Source organism: Camarhynchus parvulus, chromosome 7 (genome assembly GCF_901933205.1).
Source record: "Camarhynchus parvulus chromosome 7, STF_HiC, whole genome shotgun sequence".
NCBI lineage: Eukaryota > Metazoa > Chordata > Aves > Passeriformes > Thraupidae > Camarhynchus > Camarhynchus parvulus.
Window position 1 is genome coordinate 21,114,453 of NC_044577.1, and position 27,661 is coordinate 21,142,113.

The 27,661-nt window shown below is 37.2% G+C and overlaps 1 protein-coding gene across 1 annotated transcript in view; it reads right to left on the reverse strand.

Annotated features, from left to right (window-relative positions):
- SLC4A10 (solute carrier family 4 member 10) overlaps positions 1-27,661 on the reverse strand; it is a 146,745-nt gene that overhangs the window by 53,781 nt on the left and 65,303 nt on the right. Inside the window, 4 exon segments of the mRNA XM_030952747.1 lie at positions 799-987; positions 9,289-9,449; positions 16,354-16,492; positions 25,960-26,106. Coding sequence (XP_030808607.1) covers positions 799-987; positions 9,289-9,449; positions 16,354-16,492; positions 25,960-26,106 — 636 coding nt within the window.

A 27,661-nucleotide genomic window follows, 5' to 3' on the forward strand; every position in this document is an offset into this window, starting at 1 on the left:
TAACACAGACCTTTGTTTATGCAAATAAGGAAGGGGCAATAAGAAATTATCTTTCATTATGATGACCTGCAACAATAATGCCTTCTAAGGTCTTCTGTAAAAGCAAGGGAGAAAAGAAAGTTATGTCAGCATTTTACTCTAGAACCATTCTGCAAACATTTCTCCTTTGCATTATCCTGATTTTCCCAAAAAGGATTTTTTGAAAGAACAACGTACAACTTTTGTGACGTCTCTCCAACAGTGTTATCTTGAAATGTTTGCCTCATTTTTCAAGCCCTCAAACTCACCTATAAAATCTGAAGCAGCAGTTGAGTTCTAGCTAATGCATACACTGATTCAACAATCCACTACATTTTAAATAAATAGGTCCTGGATAGTCAACAGAAGTCAAAAATAGTCCCACCACATTCCTGGCACTGATGGAGCCTGTCCACAGCTCAGAACAACCCTGTGCAAAGATGCTCAAGTTCAGTCTGACAAACTGCACAGGACACCTAAAGCTGCACTGGAAACACACCATGCCAGCCACCCAGGATACCCAGCACAGCTTCCAACACCTCAGAGACTTCCCTTGAAATCTGGCTCTGCCCAGCCCTGAGTTGTGCAAGGTAGCCAGATTTCAAATTTGAGCAGGTGTATTTCTGAATGCTTAAGAGGAGCTACTCTCATGCAAAAAGTACCATTTTTACAGGGTAGCTTTTCAGAGCAGAATCACACTGTTAAACTGTGGGTACAACGCACATGCAATACCAACAGGCAGATGTTACTGAAGGTTCAAAATGCAAAATAAAGCATTACCATTTTTATCCATGGAATGGGGCTCAGACTGCTTCTTTCCAATATCAGCAAAGGATCTTACAATTGGGATCCTGTTGCTCAGCTTCTTCTGGTTCTGGTGGTGATGCTGTTTCAGCAATGCCTCATGCACTCTGTGACGAACATCCTCACTGAGCTGCCCAGAACCCACCTGCTGGTCCAGAATCATATCTGAAAATACATACACAAACATAATAAAAGAGGGGAAAGAGGTAACAATTTGTCTCTTAAATTGCAATAATAATGATTAGTACCCTATAGGATTAGAAATTAAGTGCACCAGTTCCTTTAATGCAACAGAATTTAATGTAAGTTTTATCTAGAAGTGTTTCACTTTCAGGAGGAGAGAGACAGGGGAAGGGCAGGGACAAAAGGATGTTATTAATATTTTAAAAAACCCTCAAAAAATTATGCTGTTCACAAATTAAGGTCACCTACGCAATGACATTGAAGTCAGTTCTTAAGCACTCTTACATATAACATATTTAAATCCAGGGTTATGATTTGTATGTCTTTTTTTCCAAATAACCCTTATTCTATTTCCTACAAAGGACTGGCTGTGAGGAAACTTTTTTAATTCCCTTTGTACTTACCACAGGAGATGACAGTCTTTCTTTTTTGTAGCTATAATTACAATACCTCCAGTGCAATGCAAACAAAGTTCAGGTAAGACAATACAGAAAAATTGCTGCATTATTTGTCAATACCAAATAGAATCTATTTCTACTGCCAGATGTACATGTTACTGCAAGAGGATAATTTCAAGAAGTGAGAGTGAAATTGATCCCCCTGCTAAGAAATTACAACCATTTTTGCAGTGCACTAGCAGAAAATAGTTTTACATATTCATATTCAACACTATTTGCTCATAGGTAAGAACAACTCTACTTGTATGGTGTCATTCCTGGAATAACACTATATTCCAAATAAAATATTAAAATATACTAACTGCTGAGGATCATCTCAACATTTAAGATTATCCATTTAGGAGGGAAAATTACAGGAAAAAGAAAATCAAATCCCTATCCTCTTCCTTTCCCTAGGATGCTCTGCTAGGCTTGTTAACAGCCACAAAAGCCACAGGGTTGGTGCCAGTGTGGTGACTAACAGTTTTTATTTCCTGCTAGAAAGAAGTGGCTTACCTAGAGTTTTTTGGGTTTTTACAATGACTTCCCTTTTACTGTAGCACTACTGCCACATGTAATAAGGGAAGATGCATTCAGTTTTTGAAAGAGTGAAGATGTGCTTTCTTGCCTTGGTATTTCCCTCCAGCTGTCATTCTTTTAACACAGACCCAGTTGCAGTAGTAGCAGCAGGAGCTTAAATACAGCCAAATTTCTGAAAGATTGTTGTATTTTAACCCTTTTTTTTTCAAGCCCTGCACAGATGTGAGCTGGAATAGGAAAGACTGTGTCCATCCACCCCTATTATTATGGGATTCCTTTTCAGTTTCTTCCCACGCTTCGCAAAATAGGTTTTAAAAGCCCAGGCCACTGCAATATCAGTATCACCCTTAATTGCAAAGATTGTCGTGAAAACAAGAGCAGCATGGTTAAATTCCAATATTAAATGGCCAAAAGGAACATTTTAAACATTTAATTTTCAAAATAGACTGTAATCACTTAATCCTGTAAGTAGAAGAGCCTACATGCTCACATCAGTTGAAGCTGTACATATTTCCAAAGCCCTGGTCTTCACTTTTGTATTTAGAACAGGCAGCCATTTCTTCACACTCCATATGAAAAAAAAAGGAGGAAAGAATCTTTGTTTTAAAGAATTTTCCCCTTGAATGCCCTTTTAAATTCTGCACAGACCCCTTCTAGCCAGAGACATGGCTAACCGTTCAATTTTTCAAGGATGCTTCACTACCATATGAAGCTGTGGAACATCCAGCAGCACAGTGTTACCCATTCTGTTAAATGCTCACACTGCAACGTGACAGTGTGACAGTGTGCTAGTTGACATCAAGCACACTAAAGTAGGATGTTTCTTCAGTAAGGAATCTTGGTTGATACTGGAACCATGAAATATTATTCTCAAGCTGTTAAAGACAGATATTCTCCCTGACCTGGTCATTTAAAAGAATTCAAAGAAACTTGGGGTTTCATGTATTTCAAGAATGTTTTCTCCATTCATACTCAGTTACAATATATCATCTGTATAAAATTAATTTTGTGAGTAAATGTCAGCAATGTGAGTACTTTAACAAGCTATTACAGTAACTGAGCTGTAACTCATCACCACCTGTGAACAATTTACCCAGGCTGTGAATTACAGCACTGGGGTGCAGACAATTTCTATCAGTTCAAATGCAGCATGGCTCATGTGTGGCCCACCAGAGAAAATTCCATCTGTGCCACCTCTAGAGTCAGCAAGGATGCAAAAGCAGGCTGGCTGCTTCCACTCACTCTGGAGGTGTCTGTCACACTCTGCAGCTTTGTACAGAGACACGTGGCCAGACCCACGTGGAGCCCCCACAGGTCCAGGAAAATGGACAATAAGGAGGTTTCAAGTGTGGTGACAGCTCACTCCCCACTGCACCAGGTTCACAGTGTGCTCATCACCTCATGTGCAATAATACACAGAATGCTCAGGTGAAACATAGAATAAATTTCTAGAAAACATACTGTATTTCTATCAAAATACCTGTGAAGCCCAAAAAGAAATTACTGGGCTCATATTCTCCTGATAGAGGTTAGCACTGACAGTTTGCAGCAGAAACTGAATTCAGTGTATACCAGCAAGGGTACTGGTATTCAGCTTTCCAAATTTCATAACTTCATAGTTGTAGAACAAAATGAGAGATTAGTGACAAAATATAAAACACAAAGGCTTTTGTATGCATCATGATTGCAGTGATAGCTGACTACAAAGCCTAATTTAAAAGCCAAAGTTTTTCTGGCTTGTGGTCATTGCCCTTAAAGACAGGAAAGAAAAACCAAGCAACCCTAATACATCACTTTATGGAGGACAATCAGGTGGAACACCATCCTTTATCTTCATGGATATCTAAAGAGGAACACAAATATATCCTTCCCTAGTGAGTCAGGCAGGAGGAGCAATACAAACCCAACAATTAGGGCTCCTGGGCTGCACTTGTGAACCAAGACCCATTTACATAATTTACAATGGTGATTATCAACAAGCTATCTAAGGTGGCAGATTTAGCAGTTCATCCAAGAGGGCAGAGCATTCCAGTGCCTCGAGACACAGATTCTATTTCCAGCTTTACCTGAAATTATTTGGTTCAAATATTCAAGTCCATAATATTTGAAAAGGAAATAAAGAATGAAAAATGTCTGCTTTTTAAAATAACTGTGTGCAATTTTACTGAGGAACAAGAGCAAGTCTTTCACAAAACCATAAATTGCAGAGACGAGGCCAAAATTCCCAGCTTGCAGTTCAGAACTGCAGGCACAGTGAATGCCTCATAAAAAATAAATTTTGCAAGCTGAGATTGACTTGTGCAATCTAAAAGGATTCCTACAGTTGTGGCTAACATGGGAAAACACAAAACAACCACACAAAAAGACAGTGCTACTTAGAAGTTGGAAGATCTACAATTTAACCATAGCCAAAGGAACAAAACCTGACAGTTTCTCTGCAGAGGTTATTACCACATGCTAAGCTGAAAATAAAGCAAACAAATGCAGGAACCTGGGTAAGTGAGAAGGTGAAAGCCGAACAAAAGACAGGTGTAGGGTCAAACAGAGAAGCAGATTACTCACAGGCAATCCCACGCTTTATTACAGTGTTTGTAATAAAAGTTAAATGTACCATAAAAGCACTGTCAGAAACATAACACAGTGTGAGTGCCGCAGATGAAACAAAAGGCTCCAGTGAAATAAAACCTCAACTTGAGCCAGTTAAAATACGTGGTTATTATGGAGTAATATAGCTTAAAGCAAACAACAGTAAAAGAAGACTTGTTCAGATTGAAGGCTTAACATGATATTAACGAAATCAATAAAATTGCACACTTGGGATGAAATGCCCTGAGTTCCTGAGCACAGAGTCTGGTGACCTCAATCACAAGATTAAGCTGTTACACAGATTGAAAATTCAATCGTGAGGAACATACAAAAGACTGCTTGGGAAAAAATAGATCTTGGGATTGGAAGGGAAGGGTAGATTTCAAACTTAATTTTAAAAAGAAACCATTATGATAATTAAACCATTTAAAATAAATGGGAATATTTCAAATATGTGCAAGTCACCAAAGCTCCACTGTGAGGCCACAGTTTGTATTTGACAAGGTTTGACATTTGTTCACAGAACACTCTGCACAACTACAAGAATGTGCAAGTTCTGTGGCTCATGCTGTAAAGAAAGTATTGCCATTAAAGGCTGGACTGAATAGTTTTTGAACCAAACAACAGAAAATGGCATCATATGTTAAATAGAGGAACCTTTTGGGTTCATTCAGTGGTTATAATCAAAAAACCAGATGGTAATCTGAGAATCTACATGGTTTCAAAGGAACTAAATGAAAATATCAAAAGAGAACATTTTCATCTGCCAACTTGAACAACACAGTGAAGCTGCTCTCTAATGGTACCGCCAGATTCTGGCAAATACATCCTCAAGAGACAAGTTCCAAAATAAACTGTTTTGATTACATAGATTTTTCAGACTTCCTTTTAGCATATGTTCTATACAGAAGTGATCGATAAAATATTACTACATAATGTTCAGAGGAATTCCTTGTGCATGGAGTGCTAACTTACTGATACAGGAGTCACTGCAAAGACATATAAAAAAATAACATCACATATTAGAAACAGTAATAACTCCCCCAAAATATGTGTAATAAAAAATGCATTTTTAAACAGGATAAAGTTCAGCAGAGGAACTGAGCTCTTTGCAAGAGAAGCAAAATCCATCTTACAAAAATTAAGAGCAATTTGAGAAATTCAGGAACAAACATGCTGTTCTGATGTATGATGACAGTGTTGGAAATTCATCTCAGAAGTCTCTATTATAATAAGATACTGTCTGTGAATTCAGCATCATAGGTATGAATAAACTCTTTTGCAACAAGGAGAATTGTGTCCCTGTCCAAAGAAATATACAATCTTGTAGATGAAGTAATTTTTAAATATGACAGCTGGAATGAGAAAGACCTACTAGAGAATGGACGTGCTGGAATAAAGAATGATTTTAAAATTTTCACCACATAAACAGTACCAAAATATTTTTATGCAGAACTGTCATTGCTTCTAGAGATAAAATACAAAATACATGGTTCTGGAAACCATGCAAACACTACAAAAGGTGGCTTTCATCTGTGCATTTTACCACAAGCCCATTAATGTTTTAAAATACAGACTTCAATAATAGAAATTCTCAAGGGCTAAGTGCTAAGAGTTTAATGCATTAGTGAATAAGTGTTTATAGATTAAAAGCCTTGACTAAAACAAATAGGAATTCTTAGTCTCAATTTAGCAATACAGTTTAAGTACATCTCTTTCAAGGACATGAAGGCTGGCTCTGCATTAATAGCAATGTAATTTGATATTGGAATATAGCCCAGATAGCAAGACATCACCAATAAATACACAGCACACATTTCTTGCTAACAAAGGCAAGAGGAAAGTACATGTGCACAAATAACGTATTTGTTCTCAAAAGATGATGCATTATAGCAATGCAGTAAAATTATCAATAGATTGCATTAAAAAACCAAAACATTAAACTATGCATGAGAAGCATAAGAATCAAATTTAATTCAGGAGTACCCCTTAAGCCGCAGGGCATAACCTGTTTTCACAAACTCTCCTAAAGGTGGCATACACAGTAACAGGGAGACAAAACCAAAAGTGATCACCAGGACTGCTGGACAAGCCTGGCATGAGCATGACTGGCAAGCCAAATAGTAAGAGCTGAATATTGAAAAACAAATTGAAGCCAACAGGAGAAAGCAGTCATTTCTTCAAATTCTAAAGTGTCAGGACTGTCAGATACAAATGGAATACATAACAGTTCCTGGTGAAAAGAGCATTTGCCTTCTACAGCACAAGATAAGCAGGATTCTAACTACTAACAGGGAGTAGCAACTGACTGGAACAGACAACAAAGGATTTCCTGAGTGTGGTATCACTTCCATGATGCAAAAAAAACACATTGAGAGGTACCAGTCCTGCCAAATCTTCAGGTCCAGTAGTCACTTTTAAGTAAAAAGAGCTCCCTGTCATATTATTTGGAATTGTCACATTTCTAAGATACCCAGCACACAGGCCCTGGTGGCGTGCTTATTACCACTACTATCAGTCTTTCCCTCTTGCAGTGCTGCCTACCGTGTGCCACACGCTCGGTAACATTGTCAAATCACTGGAGACCAGAATTACACACATAGCAGTAAAGTAACAAATCACAAAGGGACTTGAATGAAGAAAAGTTAAATAGCATTGCTGCAAATAATATTAACAAAGAAAATAAAAATAACAGAGAAAATAATTGCACAAATAATAACAACAGAGAAAAGCAACCAGAGTAGCGACTTTATTTCTGGAGAAAACAGAAAAAAAATCTCTTCAAAGAAACCTGACAGAATGCGAGTAATTTACAGAATTATTCACTTGCCTGAAGCACCTGCTGCAAAGCTTTTTTAAAAAAGAATAGTTCATTGCTTATTGAATCTGCAAAGGAGGAAAAATATAATCTTCTCTCTAAGACCAAGCACAACTCATGCCAACCTTATCATGTGTCAGGTCACCTTATCAGAAAGGGATGCCTATCACTTCAAGCAAATAATACAACAAATAAAATGCATTCAAATCTGCCACAACAACAGACACTTTTTAAATGAAAATGGTACATTCCATTTAATGAAAGTCATCCTAAAGCCTCTTCTCAGAACAGGTTTTCCTAATCAACAAACCAGGATAAGCCACAACTAGGGCTGACTTAAATAGCGTGAGGGTAACTCCCCAAATTCTCTGCTGAAGAACAACTTACATCTGTGGTGAGTTTCAACATTAGCATTACAAATGCTCAAATCCTTGGCCACCTTAACTGAAACAAAATCACTACAACTAAGGTTGAGATTATAATCAGCAATTAATTGGGGTCCCACTATATTGGAAAATATACTGTATCTTTCAAAAACAGGGAAAAAAAGGATATTCCCTGAAGTTGGGGTTTTTTTGCATTCATCCTTACTTTTTTTACCTACTAAAAGAAACAATTCTGGAAGGGCTTTCTTAGCTGATTATAGACTAAGTTGAGTGATTTCTGGATTAAGAATGTAAAGCTCAAGATTGAAAAACCCAGTGTACTATTTAAGCAAAAAAATGATGCAAGAACGTTAAGCACCTGACCAAAGTACTCCTTAATTATGTATAAATAAATAATAGAGCAACATACTGATCGACACCTTTGTTCTTTCAAATGAGCTGCTTTTTATTCTTCATGCTTATCTTTTATGACGACAAATTTTGAAGATCTAATTCAGACTATGAGTCATGGAAGAATCGGATCTCAGCACAGAGTAGAAACCCACACAAATTTCTGCAGATTTATATTAATAATATCTTGCATCAGTTTGACATAAACAATTTGGGAAAAGTAAATACAAAAAGCAGCTACCACAATCTGAGCCAACGTTAATTCCACTGTTAAATACAGCCCACCAAACAATATCTCTCCTACAATTAAAATAAGTAAAATTAATTTTATATGGGACTTACATAGATTTATATATCATTCACAAAGCAGTTTTCTTTATAATCTTGAGCGTTAGAAAATGTTATTGCTTTGTCCTTTGTATATTTCCTAGACTAGTTACAGTCTTTGAGGAAAACACCAAGAAAGCAGAAAATGGCATTTAGTCTCAATCTCACTTTTGGGAGAGAAGACTCATCCATTATGTTCTGTCTTGCTCAGAAGCTCACACAAGCTCTAGAACTGCAACTACCAAATTAACTTCTATTGGAAAAACATGCACTCAACTTTATCTTAAGTTAATGTACCTAAAATTTCTTTTAAAAACATACACTCTATCATTACTCCTGATTTCATTCTCAACACAGAGACATATCTGTTTTCATGTAACTTAATTGCAATACATACTTCCCTATGTTTTGGGGTTTTTTTAAACTAGATTGCCTACAATGAGCATAGTAGTAGATTAAGTTTGTGAAAGTTAACACACGCCTCATTCACTTGAGGCAGCATGGCAGGAGCAGAGAACATGCCAGCTCTAATTAAATCTAACCAAACTATCCTCTTTCTTCCATTTTAATTCTCTTCTTTATTCAAAAATTGATTCTTAAAGCAACAGATTCCACATAAAAAATATAAATAGAATATTTATTAACTGTGCCAGACATGAGTTTCTTTTCTAGTAAATTGAGAAAAACACTTCCGAGAAGTTTCTAAACGGAACTGATTATTATGCAACAACTTTCTTGGTAAGCATTTCGTTTTTATTAGGTAATTTTTATAACCAATAAATGAAACATCGATACATACCTGCAATTTCTTCTATGGAGTTAGCTCTCATGTCCAAAAGAACTGTGCCATTCAGGATGCAGCTCCTCAGCTCAAACAAGCTATGAAGTGACAGTGTGGCAACATAGGGCTTGCTCCACCTCTCTCCACCATCCTCTACATCTTCTTCAAACTTCAACCACCTATACAAACAATCAATTTTATAACTCCATTGTGCATAAGAAATGAAAAATTAATTATTTCTATGAATGCTGAAAGTACAAACAAAGACGTTAAGCATGTCTTTAGATTCCACTTAATTCTTCCTTTTTAGGAAATATGAGAAACTTCCATTGCCTACTTCTTTAATAATGCTGCATTATATCATTTTTGAGGTTAAGTTCTGACCACAGAGATGAAGAGATAAATATATTAAGCAATTATCTTTGTACTCTACAAGAACTTTGACTAATTCTTTGGCCTACAATGATATTTCTGTGACAGAATAACAAGTTGTATGAAAAGGAGTCTGGAGAAACCTCAAAAATGTAAAAGGATATAAGAAACTGGTATGAAAGGATCTCAAGCCTTTTGTTACCATCCAGCCAGATGAACTTGCTTGAGACTGAATTCTCTACTGATAAATATTGCACTTACAATGTTAAAAGAATATTAAACAAACAAACATCTGAGAAGTCACACAGGGGTGTTGCTGTGTGAAGCCCTGCAACCTGCCAGCCTAGCAAGATCTGAACAGCTGCAGACACAGCACAAGCCTGTACTGCTTGACTCTACAGCTCTCAGCTGTTTTACACGGACATGGCAGCAGAGAAGCCAAGCAGAGCCTCACACCTGGGCAGCATCCTCACACATTTCCAGGCAGCAGATAAATGTAAAGCCTGAAGACCTTTAAGGCTGAGGAATTTCCAGTTTCACCAAGCCTCAGAGCCCAGCAAAGCAGCTATCACAGCTGTCCTCTTTTGTTCCTGGGCCACACATCCAGCTCTGCTCCTATGTGTAAAATACCCAAGTGTACCCATGTACCCACATTTTAGACTTTTCTCCTTTCAGTCCTTGTGTACCAAGTTCTTCCCCTTTTGCTGCCATCCTGCAAGCAGCCATCATTTTACTGACTCGCTCATCATCAGCATACCTGCTCCCATCCTGATGGAACAGTCCCAGCTGCCTTCAAATCATTCTCTCGTTATTTATCGAGACAATTTGCCTCAACTCCTTGGGTCCTTCAAAATCTCCAGTCTCCTCTGTGTAGCCCTCTTCTCTTCACTGTATCTAAACATTTTTGTTCCATTTCCTCTGTGAGGAAACTGGCCAGTTTGTGTACTTTGTCTTTGCCCATGAGAACTCTTTCCTCTTCATCAGACCTGTTCCCCCCTCCCTTTGCTCTATTCTGTTTTCTCTTCCCAGCCCATCCCCTTCACCTTTGTATTCCTCCAGAGAAGCAGCAAGGAGGACACAGCACAAAAATTTGCGTCCACAAAGCCAAACCATGAAATTGAATTTGCATATGCAAATGAGATTTTCCAAATAAATTTCCAAAACCATGTCCAAAGGGACACCAAACACGATTTAACACACTTCTCCCTATCAAATTCAAAGCTATACTTTTAAAGGGAGGCCTACAACAACTCGGGGAAGAAGCATGTGAGACGAAAAAATAGTTCTTAATTTTTTTTTCATTTTGCACTCACACTTGAACTCCCTAAGAAGAGGCTGCTCCTATCTTACTCATGGCACTCGTGTTTCCAAGCTGAAAAATGTGCGGTACCTATTTGTATCCACAGCATCACAAATACGGTGCACTTATTGTCCTGTTTAAATCATTGTCTCCCAAGACTCTGCAAAATACCTACATTTTTCTCTTCTCATACCTCCATTTTTGTGTATGTTTTCTAATCTAGGAGCTTTATAAGATCTTTATGCTTGAGTATACTTAATTATTTATGTTATTATGAATTATTATCAATGTTATTACATATCTTATTATTTCTGTGCTTAGCTTGTTATATCTTTTATGCTGATCCAGAAAAAAAATTTAAAACCACGCTCCATATATTCTAAAAACAATGATCCAAGCACAGAGTTTGACAAAATATCATCAGAAACCTCATACTGTCATTACCTTTTGTTCATGTAAGTCAGTCTTCAACATTGCTTATCTGATTATGCTGCTGCAGTCTATCCTTGACATTTCCTAATTTAAATCTACTGAGCAGTTGTAAATAGATTTTAAAAGAGCAATAAGAGACAAGCATGTTCTTAAAAGTCTAAGAAAGGTGACTGGACAGAGGCAGGCTTATTATCACAGCTTGTAACATACTAGGGACACAGAGAAGTCTAAATCATGAAAACAGCTTTAATTAGATTTTACAGTGTCAGACATTAAAGCTTAGGCATTGGTGCATAAAAATCCATAGGAAACTATTGCTCAAATAATTTTACTTGCCATTGTGATCCTCTGCATTTCCATGAACTGGAATTGTATGGGTTGCACCCCATTTCCTACTATTGCTGAAACTTAGGTGTTTAAACACATTATCATATATTGTTACTCAATGAGCCAACAAGCCAGGACATGGAATTAAATCATGTCCAGCTGAGAGCATTCTACTTTTGGAATAAATTTCTATTCTGATTTTAATAAGCATATCATAAGTTTACTAATTTCATCAAGGGAACATCATGATACTGTTTATCACCTTTTGTCTTTTCAGAAATATTCCTGTTATGTCAGATAATCCTTATTTAACATATCAAATGAGAAACAGTAGCAGTAAACATAAAACAACTCTAATCTTATGCAGAGTCTTTCAATTCTAAGTGTTCAGTAGTTTTAAAAATCATAATACCATTTGATCAATCCTCTGAATTCATGAGCAAGGCTCCATGACAGAAATGGCTTTGAAATACAAACTCAGGCATAGATCCCAGTTGGCCAATTCAGTACTCCTTTTAGTGTCTCAAAGACAAATTTAAATATATTTACTTTTGCAATTTAACCCCTTAAATTGGTATGATTGACAGACAAAAGCCTTTCTTAGTTTCTTGGGAAACTCCATCGGCCCCTACTGAGCTGATGTCACACACATCCCCTCTGACTGGAACATATCTGGAGCTATCTGTTGTGTCTGATTGTATGGAAGAGCACTTTCATCCTTACAGCTTTCTTTTACTGCTACGGACTGGCACATGTCTATTGATAACACAGTTTAGTTCCTCTGATAGAGTGCTTGCTAGAAAAAATATGCCAACAAGAATTTCAGCAAGACATGTTACTACAGGGAAAATATAACTCAGGCTAGGGTGGGTACACACACTTTATGCACATGTCCTAGCTTCTAACACCATCTTCATCACTTTCTCAGGCACCAATAAAAGAGCACACAAGCTTCATTTTAGACACAGTTACTGCATTTTCTGCAGAATATGAAGTGGGTGACTGTATTTTATCTCTTTTGTAGTGTGGTATGTCTGCAGCAGAGAGATGGAGAATGTACTCACAACCCACTCAACAGTTAATGGTTTTAATGTAATATTTCAATCTGTATGAATTTCCACATGAGCTTGTGCCTGCCCACACTGATTTGAAAACCAACCAAAGAATACAAGCATGTCAGGAACAAAGCAGCAGTGAGAAACATGTTTCTTGTGACCCACTTTCTTTGGAAGAAAGTTTTGATCCAGGCAAAATGCATTATACTTCCTAACTTTCCCTAACCTATCCATTTTCTAGTCACTATTAACAATTTACTTTCTAAACTATGGATATGAGTTTATTTTCCTAACTGTGCATTGAAATTTAAGCTTAAGCACTTTCCTCCTGGTTCAAAGGCTCTTTCTATTTTCTTCCTTACTACATAATTTCTTCTGCTCCATAAAGATAGTGATTTTCTCCAGATAGTTTTGGTTGATACTAGCAGATGAGTCCCAGAAGTCTGGGTAAAACTTGGTACAAATCAGGTATCACTTTCCACCCATGACACATGAATTGTTTTCCCAACACCTGCAACTTGCAGCTACACTATTTGGGTGTATAAAATAAATCCAACTGTTACACTTCAGCACGTTTCTCCACAAACTTACAAGAATTTTTTTTTCCAGAGCAGAAACTATGCATCACCTCCATAGAGAATGCACAGCTGTACAGCTGGGCCACATACAAACATTGTAAGAATGACTATTGATTTTAAAAGGTATGTGTTTCTTCTGGCTTGAAATCAATTGATGGAGAAAAAAAAAATTATCCCTATATCAACATAACCAAGCTATTCATTCCATACTGCTCACTAACTAATTCCATGGATGGGACAGTCTAAATCAGATCCTGGAACAGAAAAGTCCAGTGCACTTTCAATCAAACTGAAAATACCAAGATACAGATGTACTTCAGAGCCAATCCAACACTTCAGTCCAGGTGCACCAAGTGCAGAGCTTGGTGAAATGAATGCATATCCACTTAGTGCTACCACTCTCATTAAATGTAATTAATCTCTACCTGAAACTACATCCAAAGCCAAACAGTAAGATTTACAAATATTTCCAAGTGACATTTTGCACACAGATGAAAAACATACAATAACCCTGGAACAGCAACAAGTTCAGGCTGTATCTTCTCCATATCATGCTTTTAGTCATATCAGTAATTTTGAAGTCCTGAATCAACCACAGGTATTTAAAGTGACCTGCTGTATTAGTTTCTAAGCACATGATCTTGCATATTAAACACCATCCCATTTCTATTACTCTACTCAAAGCCACTTGGTTCTTTGTGTATGATACCTTTATCTATTTCTAGAGGAGTAATACCTCCTAATTTCTTATTATCAGCAAGTTTCCTTATTATAATCCCATTTTTAATTCAATAATAAATCTATTTACTAAGCCTCATTCTTCAGAAGTTAGCTGTCACTACCTTTCACACTAATAGTATAATCTCTCAGCATGGCCTGCTGCACCTCTTCAAATAGTTCCTGACCTGCTAATACAATTTTTACATTAGAATGCAGTTTAAGTAATACATTCCCACTGCCCTATCACCATATCAAATGCTTTACTTTGAAAAATTTAGATTCACTGTTTTTCCTTTGTCAGAAAAACAAAAACCAATTACCTGATTAAAGAGCATTATTAACTTAGTCTGACATGACATACCATTGTATTGCATTTTATCCAATTTTCCACTTATCTCCAAGTCTATAATTTTTCTTTCCTTCAAGCATTGTATGGCTCTGAAATTGGACTATAAAGGCTCTGTTTGCCCCAACCATTTTTATCCTTCCTTTAATAGTATTGCTGTGTTTGGATTAGCACAGCACACCTGACAGACTCAGAGAGACAGGAATTGCCCTACCCATTAAATACATGTTCTTTTACCTTTCTGGGATGGAAATTATTGCACCCTCTTATTTGCACAGAGAAGCACTTTGAGTCTTATCTTCATTTTGAATTTGGTAACTTCCTTGCCATCTCCTCGTTTTCTAACCAGTCACCCCATGCCAAATGCAGTCTGAAATCTGGGGATCCAAACTGGAAAAGACCATTTATCTTGGCCAGTTCTTTCCACACAGCGGCCCCACTCTTCTTTTCTATCTATCTTACTGCTAAATTAATGAAAATTTTACTATCACCTATTATGTCACTCTTGTATTATGTCACTCTTGTATTTTGTGAGCTCCAAAAATGTAGTTTTATTGGCTGGTTTTGTCCTGCCTTTTTTCAAGAATCTCGTTTCTATTAAGCATTTTTAATTCTTCATTTCACAAACAAAAATTGAGAAGGCTGTACATATAAACAGAACAACTGAAACAGAAATTTATTTCACCTACTCCTGTTGAATTTTATCTTCATCAGAACCACTTGCTGACAGAAATTGTTATAATTTTCAGAAACACAATTCTTTAATAATTTGCCAAGGGATTTTTTTTTAAGTTGAACTAAAGAAGTTGCTATTTCCCTGCTTAAAAATAATGTAACATACAGTGATTTTTACTTTTTAATTTCAACAGAAGTTGATACCCCTCCTAGAGAAGTTTTATGTATTCCTAATCAGTATGAGAACATTGCAGATGATTACCTTGATTAGATTTTCTCTCTCTGAATATTAATAAGATTATTTAGGAACATTACTGCCTTCCTTTTGCAGCACAATCCCCATATGAGAATTTTCTACACATAAAAATCTATATTTAGCATCTGTCTGGGCTGCCTATAAACAGATAATGGAAGGGAAGGTCATAGACAATTTTTTGGCCCTCTGGGAAAGCAGAAATTTGCAGTAAAACTAGAAAGAAAACTACTAGCCATGTTCATGTCAGACAGCCCACATACACAGTTACTCACAAAATCCTTCCAGAAATTCTGCAATTTGTATTCTACCAAATATATATCTATTACACAGACTTTTGGGCACCATTGAGGAACACCATCAACAACTGAGAGGGAGAGGAAGAACTAAGGTTTCAAGATGAAAAATAAAGATTGATGTAAAATGTAAATTCTTAATGAAACTAAGCAAATTATCTCCCATTTAAATGCTTAAGTTAAAAAATACACAATTGAAAGTTCAGTACCAGTATTTTTTTCACAGTAGAAATGCAATCTAAAAGTCTTTCCCACTAATTTTGCAGAAATAAAATAATCCAACACTGAATACTCATGCTGTTTATGAAGACTTAGAATATGTAAAAGTTCTATTGCTCCAAAACTAATCTCATTCCTTGCTTCAATCTTTTTATAATGGTTCCCTTATCACTTTCTTGAGTATTCCAACAAAATATGAAGTTTGAAAGATTCTTTAAATTAGAAGATAAAATATGAACTGACCCAATTAATTAATGTATATGGTATATTTACTTTTTTTTTTCCATCAGTGTTCACTTTGACTTATAGTCATAAATCCAAATGAAAATATTTGGCTCTGGGAAACTATGAATGCTCTTGTAATACCAGCAGACTAAGTATTAAAATTATGGTTTTATTTAAGCTTTATATCCAAAATCTGTCCCTGAGCTTGCCAGAGCTTTGAAATCATTCCTCAATACACCAGCAACCAATACCTACAGATAATTTTTAAGTTATGAAAATGCTCACCTTGCTGTCTCTCTCCACTCTGCATCCTCTCCTTCACGCCAACAGATCTCATCAAGCTCAGTGAAGAGATCATGAGGAATGTGTTCCTCATCATCATCTTCTGTTCCAAGAATAAACTGCACCCTTTGTGATGGGGTATCTGGAGAAAAACAAAAATATCAAGTCCAAAACACCAGTTTTCTTGCCCTGAGAAAACAAATGTTATGAGATTATCCAGCTGTTTTCATGCATATCACTTACTGCCACACAAAAAAAATTACATTTCTGCTGTAAGAACATTCAATTACACACAAACACATTCAGACTGAGACCTCTTCATTTACTGTAGTTGTCAAGTCCACTTTTCAAAAAACTCCTCCAAAGATACAACCTGATATCTAGAAACAGGGTGTATTGGAAGCTGGAATGGTATCTCCCAGAAAAAAAAAATACAGAAAGCAGCACAGATAAAGCTGAATAAAGCTGATAAAAGACTTTTACTCCAGTGTTAGGAAAATCTACTTTACCACTTCATAAGTCTACATCTGCAGATCTAGCTCAGGTCATAAAGATAGAATACTAAATGTGAAATCTTTGCTGTAGGAGAAATAAACCAAATGAAACCTGCCTAATGTGAATATACAATTGCAGACTTGACCCTGGCCCCTTTGTTAACTCTTTCTACTTGGTTAGGCTCCTTGAGATACACAACTTCTTAATCTGTCCCAGCTTCCTCATTTTATTCTTCCTGCCTTTCAATACTGTTACTGATTAATTTTCTTCATAACCTTTCAGTGCAGATGGCTAAATATATTTTTGAAGACATACTATTGTTTTTTTCACTCAAAAAATTCACAAGGCATCTTAAAGTACATGTATATTCAATGTTCATAGCTCAAGTGCTGTATTAAAAAAATCCTATATCCTATTTGCTTATTTAAATGCAAATCTCAAATGAACAAACTCTGATGAAGTGCAGCCTCTCTAGCAATACATGGCTGCTTTTTCTGCTAATGTATTTTAGATTTCTGAAAGGAACCAAAAGTCCTTTGTGAGAGCTGAGAGAGGCCAAGCTGCTAGTCAACTGAAAAACTGATTATCCAGCAGAACAGCTCAGTGGTTCCCTGAACATTGTCTAAATGAAGTTCAGTTCTATAACATATTTGTAAGACAAGCTACGGTGTTCCATCTAAGAGCAAAGAGCATCACTGCACAGGGTCCTAACGCTCTTTGAATATTGGAAAAAAATGAGATTATAACACCCATAGAATGCTAATTAAAGAGAAAACACAGCTCTGATCCAAACAAATTAAATGGGGCACTGACACAGAAAATTAAATTCAGCAATAGAGATACCTTTTTGATACCAGTACTAAACTTCCTATAGCAAGGAAACAGAAACAATACATGACAGTTTTCACCTGAAGTCTATTTGCTTTAACAGAGTGTAAAGATCTAGTGCAGTAAAGCCTATTTACTCCTTCACAAAGCAAGGAAATTAAACCCAAGGAGAAATACAGGGGAGAAGGAAGAGATGTTTGGACTCGGGTACTACAAAGAACCAGAGGATGGAACTGCAAGGGGTACAGCTAAAGGAATTACTTTTGGTGAATCACTGAAGAACAGCAAGAAACTCTTCCACTTTACCCTTTCTTTGCTTTCTCATCTCTCTTACTGTTCAGTCCTCTTTTTTTCCTTTAAAAATGTTCACTTTTTTCTTTAAATCAGAGACAAGAAAGTATATTCTAGTTAAGAAGTGTGCAACTTCCTAAAACTAATTTCCAGAAGGACAAAATTCAGTGAGATATGAATTTACAACAGATTAGTGCATATGACTAGTAACAGAACATGGAAAACAAGCTACTTTGGTAGAGAGCTGGACTGCAGCTAGAATCTGAGAATAAGCATTGCCAGGAACATCCTGTACTGTTGATAAAATCAGTACCAGAACTGATTTACAGCAACTGCTACTGTTAAGTAATAAATGAGCAGTGTTGCACAGCAGAGCTGCAGCTCTGTGACAGTCATGATCCTCATGCAAGTACATGCTTTCGGCGTGGGAGGAAAACAGAGGATCAGAAACCTCTTGAAGTCAGGTGAGCAGTAACAAGGAATCACCTCACTGCAGTAATTTGCTCTTACTGGGTCTTCTGTGTAACAAGCTACTTGAGTGACAACAGTGAATCAGAATCTTTCGGAGACATCCAACATCATGGGCACCAAGCACTGCCAAGTCCACCACCAAAACCACACCCCTGAGCACCGCATTTATAGAAATGACGAAATATGCACTAAATTATCTTCTTCCTTGTTAACAAAGCAGTTTAAAAAAGCTGCTAGATTCTGTCTTTCTTTACTGCTGTGATTTCTATTGATATTTGAAACCTGCAAGTCACAGCATCATTTTCAGACAACAAGCTGAAACTGAAAAAAAGTTATCATTTGCCTTATGATACAATGATTTTATTTCAAGGACAAAACCCTAAAAGACATAACCAATAGGAAAATTATAATAAAAACAACAGATCTGTTGGTTCCACTTATAAAACTGAATTAACAGGACTGTTCATGAGCAATGCCAGATAGATTTGGCTCATATTCATAGGAGTAATAAATACCAAATATGCCATTAATATGTAATATAGAAAATTAGTAATATGTGATTCAAAATCAGTATGGAAGAATACTTCAATTACTGACTGTCAAACTGTGATAACTTAATCCTCAGTGCAGAAGCAAAATATTTGCAAACTAGGACACAATGTTTTCTGCAGTCTAGGCAAACAGAAATTGGCTTGAATATTATTTTTGTCTATCCCTACTTCAAGTAGCGCAGCCAGCATAAAAAAAAATCCTTCATACTATTATTGCTATTTCTAAAAAGTAATGAGAACAATCTAGATTACTCTTTAAAAAAAATTAATGAGTGAAACTAATCAGTTACAGTAGTATTTCTATCACTGTAATTGTTTTATATCAGAGTTATCAGAAGCAACATGAACTTAAAGTTTCACAATAAGCAGCTGATGAGTCTTCCAAGTAACTTGTTCATGACCAATTCAGGAAATCCTCCATGACCAGCTAGAACTGGGTAGAAAGCCTAGTGCACAACAGGAGCTGGGGTACCATCAACAAGCACTCCTACTTGGCTAATGAGCAGTCTCAGTCAGGAAAACTGAAGCAGCTTTGTGATTGCTGTGGCTCCACCAGCCCCTCTGTTGTATCCCTCGGTTTCTCTGGGCTTGCGCTCATTTCATTCATGCAGCACTTGCATCCAAACTCCCTCAAATTCATTGCATGCATGCAAATGAGTATTCACATTTAAAAATCTGGCTAATTCCACTGACCTAATAAAAGGGTAAAAATTAAGACCTGGTGGTTAAGCTATTGTTGTACACACAAATCCAAAGTGGGACTCAGTGCTGCAGAAAGGGAGTGACCCTGCAGTAACCTGATATACTGATCTATATTATGACACCTTGTACAGGCATCAACCATAAAACAAATGCAAGATGTGGGCACAGACATACCAAAAGAGCAGATTTGAAAGCCAGAATTCTAAAAACCTAAGTCCCAGAGAGAAACAAGGAGCTGCTCTCTGGAACAGCGCTGAGTGCAGGTAGTGGCAAACAGCGTCCCACAGCACCTTCCCACCTTGCAAAACACAAATAGAAAGGAATCATAACTGGCATTTCCACCATTTAGAACATCCCCAAATGCAACCACAGCTCTGGGTCAGGTCTGCTCCCTCTTGCCTAAGGGAGTAAGGTAAAATCAAGACTTGGTCTGGGGTAACAAAGGAGGATCACTCTCAGTCCCTTCACATAAATTCAGCCCAGCAAATATTCTGTTCCACTACACCAGTCAGAGTAATCCACAACACCTCAGTGGGTGCCAGGGTTTCACTGGGACAAACCTCCCTGCCATCAGGCAGAACTGCACACAATCCACCAGGTGATGTCACAAGCAGAAATACAGCTTTCAGTACATAGAAAATGTATCTAAATTCTGTCCTCTGTTCTTGATAAACTCTAGAAAGAGTGAAAAAATGTATGTCTAGTAACACTCCCTGTATTTCTCAGCCTGTCAAACCTGCATTAAAGGGTAGAATTAGCAGGCAAATACTTCTTACTGGGGTCAGCAGATGAACAAGTAAGAGATTACATTTTCCACATTAGAAAACATGATAACTATTAAAATAAAACTTTCATTACAGAAATTCACATAAGATAGTAAGCAACATATACAAGATTTAATCCATGTTTTGTGCTCTTGTACATCCACATTAAAATAATATTAAATATGCAAACTATTTTTTTATTACTCACTGCACAGGACAAACAGAGACTGGGATTAACAAGTATAACACAGTTGACATTAATAACAATCCCTCACAAGCCAAGGGGAAATGGTACGGGAAATTCACAGGAGCAGAGAAAAGAAAGGATGATTTCAGACACAAACATTCATCATCCTCCTGCTTGCACTCACCACAGAAGTGGTGGATGGGGACTCTCCCCTAACCCCCTCCTTCCTTTGCAGATTGGACCTTGCCCTTAGCTCAACGATCAGTACAGGTAAGGATCATAAATTCAATTTTACTAATTAGAAAACTCTGTAAAAGTTTAAAGTAAATTTGCATCACTAAAGCTTACATAAAACAGGAAACAGCCATACAGGACACTTCTGAAAGTCTCTTCACAGACCTTAGAAATCACATGTTGGGTTGGGAAAAAGTATTCCTTTGTTTATGATCTGGCACTTTATCCCTGCAGGTACAATCTGCTTCAGGGAACTATCCCAGCATTTTCTTGACATGATTTCCATCAACCCAGGGCTATGGCAAATAATCATATCTTTTGGATCTGACAATATGGACAATTCCCAAGCTTTAATTATCCTCTTTTTTTGCTAGATTCTTAAAACTGCAGTTATGATACATTATTTTAATCCAGATTTGCAGCAATCTGTGCCACAGCTGCCCAGAGATTCAAATTTCTGAGTTCATTGTTCCTCATACAAGCCCATAGTTAAGAGTAGGTGAATTCTCTTAACAGCCATAGTCTTTACAAACAACTAAATTTACCCCACTAATAGCCCTTCAGCACTTGAGTTTAGGTACCAAATATGAGCAGATGAGTCTTTTGGATTTACTTTCTTCAGGTCCTTCGACTAACCAAAAGAAGCCCCACTTGGCAACTCACTTTTTTTTGCCTGCATTGACTTCAGAGCCTTTCCTGAGCTGTGTGTGCAGTCCTGTGCCAGGCTCACCTCCAGAGCTGCTCTGCTTGTCTTGCCACATCCAATATCATGAATTACAAATTTAAGCCTCTTTAAAACTAGGGATTACTAAATCCAGATTTCTTAAAAGAACAAACCATACCTTCCACAAGCTTCAACAGTGTCTACTCATACAGGACACACATGAGGCTGTAATCAAACCCCAGCTCCTACAGCCGTGTTCACTTTAACAAAACCTGTCCTTAAAGACACCCTGTTCAGAGCCAAAGTCTTCCTATTCCTCAATTTTAAAACAGCTATTAAATATCTTTAACTGTTGAGTACCAAAAAGCTGTTTCACTGGCTACAGGCAAACAACAAACATCAAAAAAGGCACAGAAAACTGTCACTAAAATCCACATGCACACAAGCAAGTGCAACCCCACCAGCCAAAGGGAAATCTGCACCAGGCTTTCAGTGCCACCACGACCCACGGCACTGATGGAGCCTCGTGGCCCTGCAGCTCACAGGGGCTGGCACTCACTGCCCTCACAAGCAGCACCAAGGAGATGCCCCAGGCTAGAAAGAGCCTTTTTTTTTTACCAGATAAGTTTTAATTTGCATCAATTCCTAATTTAATTCCCAAGCAGTTGCAATACTTTACACCACAAGGAAAACTGTGGAGAAGGGGAGCTTAAGGCAGAAATGAAACTGGGGCCTTAATTACAACAGCAGCATTTCAGCTGAGAACAGTGAACCTCTCCAGGAAAACAAACAGCACTACTGCATTTTTAACTAGAGTGAATAAATGCACTGAATTTCTCCTTCTCTTCAAAAAGAAGAAACTTAAGAGACAAGATGGTGAAAACCTAGACCACTGAAATCACTTAGCTTACAATTTTTACTACCCAAAAAATTCTCCCAAGGTGCAAACCATCAAATCTGTAAATTGTGCCATTACAGGCACATCATTATTGCAAAATGGAAACAGCTTTTACAACCTCATCTCATTAAGAGGCAACAGAGAGCAAGAATCAAGTGTAGGGAAAACAAAACCCAAACCTGAGTAACTGATCTGTGCCCCTAAATGACAGGACTCTCTTTCATCCCACTAAGTATATATCCTGCGTATTATTTGTCTAATCTGGAGTTATCTGTGAATCTGTACACTGAGAACACTTGGGTTATTTTTTTAAAAATGACAGTAGGAAATTTTAAAAAAAGCTAATGAGCCAATGTCAGAATGTTCTAAAAAATCTATTCTCTGCAGAAACCTTCCCAGAAAATAGCTGGTACAGCTTTCCCAGCCAGGATTCAAAGGAATTACCAGGAAGCTTCCCCCTATTGTCACTGCACTGACTAGAGGTGTTTTCTACCCACGCTGATACACAGAAAACACTTAAAGGGATTGGTTTTTACTGGACAGGAACCAGGTGACACCTGTGACTCTGCATGGGGCCCAGAGAGTCCCACAGCACAAGGTGCACTGCACAGCTCCTGCAGCAGTAACAGCAGAGCAAGGGCTGCACATGATGGTACTGCACAGAAAAAGTTATAAATTATACAGTTATAGATTATGACAGAAAATAATGCTTTATCCCATGCTGGGTTAACTGAGCACTGTGGAGCACTTCATGTCTGAGTATTTCAGGTCTTTACTTGTTCCAGAACCTCTATTATTCAGTAGTTGGATCTTTTGCTTTTATTACATCTCCTTTCATACTTCACTGCTTCAAAACATTGCTAATTTATTCTCTTGTATCATAAAAATCCTTATGTATTTTTCTGAGCTACTTCAAAGCACTGTTTTCCATCAGTTGGTCTCACAGTGCTTATTTTCTCCATCTTTTCTTCTTGCACCTGCTCATCAAAATGTTTTTTTCTTTCCCCTCCTCCTTCACAGTTCCCAAGCATACAGCCTTCTACTATTTGGCAGAAAAGCATTAAAAGGTGTCAATAGAAAGATGGAGCTAAGCATTTCTGCTTGCTCAATTAAATGAGAATGATTTATAAATTAAGGGACTAGTTTGGATCTACTCTCTCAGTTAATACAGTCCCTCATATTGAGTTACACATCTAAAAAAGGAAGTGTATTGTCTTCCTTTGAGCTTCCTTCACTTCTGGTTACTGTTAGAAATTTGCCGTCATGGGGAAGAACAGCTAAAAAGCTTATAGAGGTTTAGTAGGTTCAGATTTAGTGTGGGAAGTATCTGTTGCTCCCTCTGTGCAAATAAAGCATAGAAAAATCATGCCTATATTCTCTCTAAAGGCAATGCTTTGCCCCAGGCAGCACAGCAAGTTGTCTGAAACTCCTGTAAGGAAAAACCATGGTGAAAGAAGGAGGTGTATATTGACTACTAGTGATCTCTTTATTATTTTGTCTGCCTGTTCTGCATGTGCTTAATCTCACATCACTGTAGCATTTTCAGACTTGCCTTGATTATGCAAATCCCTTTCACTCTTGTCTATAGAATGCCACATTTCTCCTGGATGGACCAATGTCAAAGCTCAAAATCTGTTTCACTGGCCCAACTTCCAGGAGTCAGACAGACAAAGAGGAAAATCCTCAAAATTTACTATTCAGATAATTATTCAGGATGAAAAGACTAGATGTTTCCTGATTTCTGGTTCTATCTTTGGATTCTTTGAATTCTTATCAACCAAGCACTTTGCATAATATCTTCAGCAGTCTGAATCCAGAAAAGATTTCCATGTTTCTGGCCTGTAACTTGTCTGTCAAGTGACACCACTTACACACACCCTTGAACTGGTAACTATAATACCTTTAAAAGCGAAATTGTGACTTTAAAAACTGCAGATCTCTACTCATTTCTTGAGGTACACTAGAGGATGAGTGCAGTGACCATCATGCTACAAATCCACTTCAAGACTATCTTTTTTCATATTACTGCTATTTCACCCTCAGAGATCCTTTGAACATAGGTTGATTTATCTAACACAGAATTATGTTGAACATTGCATTTTATTGCATGCACAAATGTCAAAGACTATTAAGAACAGATTCAGCCAGTTAATTTCTCCTTTTTTTTTTTTTTTACTTTTGACATTAAGAAGGACACAAGCCTAGGTCTCCAGAAGTTGAAAGAACAGAGCTAAGTTCTCAGCCAGAATGTGTCACATACTGGCACTTAAATAAAACCAGATGACTCAACAGAAGACACTGTTTCATAGTTCAAGATATCTCACTTCTTGGCTAATGTAACTTTCAATTGTTTCTTTTTAATCTGACTTTATATGTATATATGCATATTCTTTTTGAAAACTGTTTTAATAATTTATGAACTTTGTTTTTTTCCAAGAAACTGGTTTCAATATAGTATTGGGTCTTTGTACATTTGAAATCCATTCCAGACAGAACCACCACAGCCAATTTTTTCTTCACTGTTCAGTCTTCAAAACATAACTTGTATCTGCTAAGTTTGAAAAAGTCTTGACTTTGTTTTACTCTCAGTATAATAAACCATTGTGCAAGATTTGAGAATTTCAAGCTCTAACCATCACCACTTACAAATACTTGCTCAAAAGCTTTCCCCATACATAAGACAAACTTCTGATTAAAAGACAGTCTTATAATTACTATTCTGTACCCTGAAAATACACTGGTGCATTTCCCTAATGATTTAAAAACACACTAGCAGATTGTTTTCTACACATGCTTCCATTATATTTTAAACACTTTCCATAGCCTTGGACATTCATCACATGCACTTTTTATTTTTGAACAACATGTAATAGTCTCATGTTTTGAGACAAAGCTTGACTAATTTATTAATGACTACCTTCTTCTCTGTAATGTTTTCTAACTTAAAATTTTGAGAATTTTAGGAGTTTCATATCAGGTTTGTTTACTGAAAGGTATTTTTCCCTGCTTTTGCCTCAAGTCCACAGTTAGCAGATCCATGTTACAATGGCACATTTACAGTGTTAGGAAAAAGGTAAACACAACCTAGATCATCGTTTGAATCTGATAAAACACTGCAGCTTTACTAACATCAACATTATTACAAAACTAATTGTAAAGGACCACAGCTCCTCTATGTTACATTTTAGGGGCAGATACTCCAGCACCTACCCTGAGGGCAGCTGGTGCCATAAAGCACTTCCCCCCTCAGTGGTGGCTGCAGTCTGTCTCTGTGAGAACACTTAGGAACAGCTCCCACAGCTCTCCTTCAGTGCTGGAAACCACTGAGCTTTCTCATGTACTGACTGCCACTGGCTGCTGCCCCTCAGTGGATTTGTTCAAAGGAACCAATCACCAGCAGAGGCTCTGCTGGATTCTCCAAAACCCTGCTGCTAATCACGTCCAAGTGATAATAGGACAGATTATGCACAATCACGCTGACATTTATTACACAAAGACCTACCCAAAAATAAAATTTGTCTTACCAAAAGGAGGAGATTCTCTCCCATCTTCTAATCCTGAGTCCCGCTCTCTGTCTCTCTTTCTGTGTTTATGCCCGCGGTGCCGATGGCGTCGGTGACTTTTTCTTCCACCCAGTGGCACATGAACCCCAATGAACAATGTTCGATGGCCTACAGGTAAAAAAAAGGTGTCTTTGAGAAAGGAACTATGTTATAACAACAATATAAATATCCTTAATAGCATTAATGGTATCATTCTTGTGATAATTTTGAAGTTATATAATATTGATTATTCTAATGTTAATAGTCATAACAGTACTGACTTGAGTAATGATGATTAAGCATCACAGATACACAACCCCTTGATACAGGAAGCAATTCCAGTACTGAAGTCCTAGTGATGCAGTGCCAGATTTTTTTTTCCTTCAAATTTGCATCTTTATATTTGAACTTTCATTAAAGCCAGACAGGTGTTCTGTTAAATGTCTTCCAAAACAGTAACATAAAGAGACACATGGATCTCTTTGGATTGAACATTTGGTAAAGTTGCTGTTTGCTTTGTGTGTACAAGAACTTTACCAAACTCATTCCTATTTATGAGCCAAACCTTGACAGAATTCTTGTGGGAAATTCACTGAATAAAAAACAAAGAAGAGAGGGGGAAAAAAAAGAAATTGAAAAAACCATAAAACACTCAGTAAGCAAGAGTACAAAATCCCTATACCACTTTACATGCTCACATCATAAATATATTGCTGGTATCTTAGGGTGCTTTCATTTCTTCTGTTGTATTTTTTTAAATACATAAGAAGGTACATATTGCATGCCTGCTGCCTTCAAGCCTGACAAATTTTATGTTGCTGATCAAGCCCAAAATATTTAGGTCTCTTAGCTATGTGGGCTAACAGGATCAGAGCACAGTAAAGCATTTAGAAGGGGGAGAGCACAGCAGAAATGTGCACTAACCAGAACAAATGGGAAAGGAATTGTGACTCACTACAGGCAGGTCTTCTACATTTACTCAGCAGAAAGACATAGCCCAGATTACTCATCTCAAATAACATTAGTTTCTCCTTGAAATGAACATAACAGAGCTCATGGATATTTGCTGCTTTGCTGTAATCATTCAGCAGTGTCAATCATCCAAAAAATATCAAGAACACTAAGCTAAGGTAGCACGTGACCTCTAATCCCATGGAGACTCCAGAGGAGGCAGAAAACACAGCAAGGCAGCACGTGTCACAAAACATCAAAGAAATTCAATACTGACAGGAATTCTCTGCAGAGGCAGAGCTACAAAATCTGGAGAAAAGAGTCTGGACACCACACTAGTTATTTCCCTAACACTGATCCATGTAGAGGAGGCTAGAAAGCAGAGGAATCAGTTTTTGAGAGACTATTTTTGTTGAGTCAGTAGATCTTCCTAATACAATGCCCACGAGTTGAAAACTATTTATTTATTTATTTATTTATTATATACCTCTTTCTTCTTGCTTATCACATTTAACTCAAGAAATGGTTTAAAGAGAACTGATGCCTTTTGAGTATTTCAAATGCATTGCAGCCAGTAGTGCATGACACAAGGAAAAATTCATTAAAAAAATACTGAAGGACATGAGTAATGCAGTACTTTACATTTCCTTATCCCCCTGCTTGGACAGAAGAAAAAGAAAAACAACATTTTGAAAGGAAGGTTTACTGTTCCTAAGACTTCAGTAATTTCCAG